Source organism: Formica exsecta, unplaced genomic scaffold (genome assembly GCF_003651465.1).
Source record: "Formica exsecta isolate Colony F162 unplaced genomic scaffold, ASM365146v1 scaffold656, whole genome shotgun sequence".
Lineage (NCBI taxonomy): Eukaryota > Metazoa > Arthropoda > Insecta > Hymenoptera > Formicidae > Formica > Formica exsecta.
This window is the reverse complement of record NW_021853418.1, coordinates 70,574-75,810: the sequence shown is the minus strand read 5'-3', so window position 1 is coordinate 75,810 and position 5,237 is coordinate 70,574. Positions and strand designations below refer to the sequence as shown.

The window sequence follows — 5,237 nt, the reverse complement described above, 5'->3', positions numbered from 1 at the left end:
GCTTGTCGCAGGCTTTCTCTGTCGCTTCTGCTTTTTCCGTTGTTCGTTTACCGGATTAACAAGGGTTGACAGACCGGCGACTAAAGGTCCGTCATTATGTCTTGGCCCTTGACAATTATTTATAGTGCATAGAGTTTTAGTGTATAATCGTCTTAATATATTATTAAACAGAAAATATTTACGATAACAGTTATAATTATATAGGATTTATCTCTTTTGCTTCCTCATAGAGGAAGCGTGTGTGTGTGTGTGTGTGTGTATGTACGCGATATTTTGTACAACTTCTAACTTCCGCAATTTTTGAGATATTGGGTTAAATTTTTTTTACATGGATAGAGTATTATTCAAAGATGGTTGGTATTGAATTTGGTGAGAATCGATGAAAAGGTTCATTTTTTATAAAATTTTTAATTTTTTGAGAAATGTCTGTATACATTGTAACTTTCGCAAATTTTGAGATATCAGGTTAAATTTTTTACATGGATAGAGTATTATTCAAAGATGGTTGGTATTGAATTTGGTGAGAATCGATGAAAAGGTTCATTTTTTATAAAATTTTTAATTTTTTGAGAAATGTCTGTATACATTGTAACTTTCGCAAATTTTGAGATATCAGGTTAAATTTTTTTAGATGGATAAAATATTATTAAAGGATAGTTACTACTGAATTTGATGAGAATCGATGAAAAGGTTCATTTTTTATAAAATTTTGAATTTTTTGAGAAATGTCTGTACACGCTGTAACTTTCGGAAAACTTGAGATATCGGATTAAATTCTTTTACATGAATAGAGTATTATTAAAGGATCGTTGGTACTGAATTTGGTGAGTATCGGTGAAAGGGTTCATTTTTCATAAAATTTTGAACTTTTTGAGAAATGTCTATACACGCTGTAACTTTCAGAAAATTTGAGATATGTCACAAAGCTTCCTCTATGAGGAAGCAAAAATTGAAAAATCCGCATGCTTAAAGCAGCTTAAGCTATGTAAGATAAAATGATGAGGAAGCAATGTGCAAGTTTCTAATTTGCACAACTCTAATTGTCTTGATATTTTTTTGTAAAACTAATAGTTTTTGAGATTGGATTTAATTGGAATTAATTCATAAATGGATTTAAATGGAATTAAAGAATAAAGAATCGTAATTTTAGGTCAGATCAAAATCAACTTTATTTTTTTTTAATGAAAACTATTTTTTATTGTACTTTCGGATTTATTTAATCAAAATAAATGTTTTTGGTACCTTATCAATTTTTCACAAAATCATAATAGTTTCCGAGATATTTGAGCTAAAAATTGCGATTTTCACGAGCACTAAAGCGCACAAACCTTTCATTTCGGGGGAGTGCCTAAAACGCGTTTGAAGTATTCGGAGGATCGCCGAAGCTTAACTTTTACAAAATAATGAGGCACAGCGCCCTTTTTCAGTATAGATTACTACCACAAAACATTTTCATTATGCTCCTATTCAGCTGATTGTTTTTAGTTAAAATCGATTCAAGTTGGCTCTTATTGCGACGATTTGTTCGATACGTTTAGTTATTAGAGTAAATTTATTTTGTTCTCTCTCGTTAATTGTATCATTATCAACATGGCAGATTACCCGCCCTCAGAAATTGTTGATATGATTGGTATTTATTATGTCGCTGATAATAATGCTAGAGAAGCAGTTCGTCAATATCGAGATAAGTATCCGGATAGACGACATCCCGATCATAAAGCAATTTTGCATTTAATAGCTAGAGCGCGTACGGGACAGATGAAACGCAAACGTTCTAAAAAACCATTGAATAACAACGATGCTATTATCGTAACTATATTAGGAATGATAATAATGAATCCGCACATTAGTCAATGTCAAATTAGTTGTGATTTAAATATGTCTTCTGCGACTGTAAATAGAATTTTACGTGGCAATCATATTCATCCTTATCACATTTCACTTAATCAGAAGCTTTCTGATGATGATAAAGTTCTTCGTGTCACATTCTGCAGATAGGCTGTAACTCAAATTCAGCTCGATCCCTCATTTGTTTCTCGTATTATGTTTAGTGACGAGGCCGCATTTGAGAGCAATGGCATACTGAATCGGCATATTAGCCATTATTATTCTGATATCAATCCGCATTGGGTTCGTCATGTAGACAATTAGCATCGATGGAAGGTGATAGTTTAGTGTGGTATGGTTTTAGATAGTCATATTGTTGGACCCTACTCTTTTGATAGCAATATTACAGGGAAATCATATTTACGTATGCTACGAGATGTGTTGCCAAGGATGTTAGAGTTTGTCAATGAAGATATAGTCCAACGTATGTGGTTGCAACAGGACGGTACACACCATGCACGTCCTGTAAGAGACTTTTAATATAACTATATGCTTATAATTATGTTTAATTTTAATAAATGATAAAGTTTATTTCTATTTAGGCTGATAACATTTTTTTAGTACATCTTTGCATAGTCGTTACGTCGAGCCCGTAGTATTAAATTTTTGGAATATTTGAATCAAATATTGCCACAACAAGCGTCTCTCCAAGCTCAAATAAAGTTTCGTAAGGCAAATTACATATTAATAAGAAGATAAACTGTATATCATGATTCTATTGCTCTAAGTTATTCTTTCAGTTTTGACCTGCAGCATTTCCGGTTTAATGATATGTATAATTCTACTCACGTGCATAGCTTTACCATTTATAAATAATCAAAGTTTGACTTTTGCTTAGTAACGATATCGACTTAAAAGAGAAAACAACGTTTTTAAGTACAACTGCATATATTTTTTGCTGTTACTTTGTTGTTAAGACTGTTCTGTTTGTTTTATTTTAATGACGATGGATAAAAATACAATTGATCCAGCCAAATCAATTCCAACGTTTTACGCTGGACAAAGTATATTTTTGACAGGCGCGACAGGATTTCTGGGCAAAGTATTCATCGAGAAAGTACTGAGATCTTGCCCGGATATTCGAGAAATATTTATATTAATGCGTCCGAAAAAAGGACTGAGCCTTAATGAAAGACTCGAAAAAATGTTAAACTTACCGGTAAGTTAAATATAGAAATGGATATTATTTTTTTTTGCAGTATATACACACACACACATACAATATTTCGTTAAAAAGTGTTACAGTAATAAAAAGAATTTTTAAATACATTTTATTATGAAAATGTTATTACAATATAATAGAAAATTTATTATAATAATTTTAAAATTGGAAAAAGAAAAGTAGAAGTATATGTGATAAAACACGGAGAAACGTAAAAAATAATAAGTTCTAAGGAAAAGTTAAAAAACATTTTATAATTTTTGCGTAAAAGTATCTAATCATTATGGCATATTTTCTTATAAATACTACATATATGTATATAACAATTTTTAATTTTAGTTATACGATAAATTACGAGAGAAACAACCTTTAATTTTCAAGAAATTAATTGTTGTTTCTGGTGATACCAGTCAAGAAAATTTAGGATTGTCAGCTGTCGATAGACAAATGTTAACTGAAAGAGTGACTATAACAATTCATAACGCGGCAAGCGTGAAATTTAACGACAGTTTAAAGTACGCCATTCTTACTAATACCAGATCAACGAGAGATATATGTATCTTAGCTGAAAGTATGAAGAATCTAATGGTAAGTCTACACAGATTGATTTTGCATTTGCATATTTATAAAAACTTTTATTATATTTCATTATCTTACATAGGATTTTATGCGATATACTAACATTATCATTATACATTTATCTTCAGAAATTTTTTTTATCAGATATATATTTCAAGCTTATGTATGTTTGCGGTATTTTAAAGAGATGTTTTTTTACATAATAGCCGTATTAATTTTTTTATTAATTGTAAATCAACAACATGTCTTATTTTTTTGCTATAAACTCCATAATTATAGCATTTTGAACAAGACACCATTTTAATATTGTTTTAATGTTGTTTTTACCTGTTAAAGGCCCTAGTATATATTAGCACAGCATATGCACATTTGGATAATCCGTTTATAGAGGAAAAGGTGTATCCGCCTATAGCCAATTGGCGGAAAATGATCAAAATGGCGGAGTCATTGGATGAGCATATCTTGAATGTTTTTACAGCTAAGTGAGTGTGGCAAACATAAATCCAATATATCATACGTAAATTTCAAATATGTGTTAATTGGGAAATGAAATTATTTTTTTCATATTATTTTTTTTCATTTTTTTCATATTATAATGTTATAATTATTTTTGAGTTCTTTATTTGCCATATTTATTTTAAATTATGTACAGATGCTTGAATAATATTCCCAATACATATATATTCTCGAAAATCTTAGCAGAGAGTGTAATACAGGAATATTCCTCATCTTTGCCTTGTGCGATTGTGAGACCATCCATGGGTACGTAGAACTTTTGCTAAATATTAGAGAGAGATAGAGAAACATGAGATAAATTTTTTTTTCTCTGATGCTATTTGAGCAAATTGAAAATATGCGCTTCTTATATTTTGTAGAGAAAGTCTTAAAATATAATATTTGTATTAGTCATACGAAGAAAATAAAAGACAATCAAGAGCCAGCGTGGTAATTTGTGCGCATATGTTTTATTACTGTTCGGGAGTCGATCTCAACGAGATCGCCCGAAACTGAGATACGCTCAGACTTGAGTGAGAAACGAGTGTAGCGCGAATCCGAAGATTCGCTGGAAAAACGGGTTTAGATGATAAACTCACGTGATCGTAAATTCGATGAAAATTTTATTGTAATACACGGGGAGTGAGCGACGAAGTGTATTCCGCGACGACTTTCGGAGATCTTCGAATATGTCCTTCTAATTACTGCCTTTTCTGCGTTTCGGAAATCTTGAAGAACTTCTTGCTAGAAGCTCTCGCGAGGTAGGAAATCTTGAACGCAGACGCCGGATATCTTTAACGCGAGGCAGAGGATATTCGCGATACGGTTAACTGTACGGTTAACTGTACTATACGGCTATCGTCGACTCTCGAACTCCCCACTTTCACACGTTTACAGTATCTTAACAATAAAGAAGTAAAGAATACTATTTAAGGCATTAACGACTTGACCGCCGCGAGAATATGAGAAGCGATCGGATGCGAGACACTTCGTAACAAATTTGAGACGACTACGGCAGAAACGACACGAGCGAGAATAACGACAAGAGAAAATGATAACGATCGATGAATTTCGACCGGCTTGAATCGTCATCGTAGGCAGACTGATTAACGAC

General features: G+C 31.9%; 1 protein-coding gene across 1 annotated transcript in view; it reads left to right on the top strand.

Moving 5' to 3' along the window:
* The first annotated feature begins 2,700 nt into the window (after nucleotides 1-2,700).
* Nucleotides 2,701-5,237, top strand: part of LOC115242860 (fatty acyl-CoA reductase 1-like) — a 9,034-nt gene continuing 6,497 nt past the window's right edge. The window contains exons 1-4 of the mRNA XM_029819439.1: nucleotides 2,701-3,046; nucleotides 3,389-3,637; nucleotides 3,965-4,110; nucleotides 4,281-4,390. Coding sequence (XP_029675299.1) covers nucleotides 2,828-3,046; nucleotides 3,389-3,637; nucleotides 3,965-4,110; nucleotides 4,281-4,390 — 724 coding nt within the window. The 5' untranslated portion in view covers nucleotides 2,701-2,827. The remainder of the gene's footprint in view (nucleotides 3,047-3,388; nucleotides 3,638-3,964; nucleotides 4,111-4,280; nucleotides 4,391-5,237) is intronic.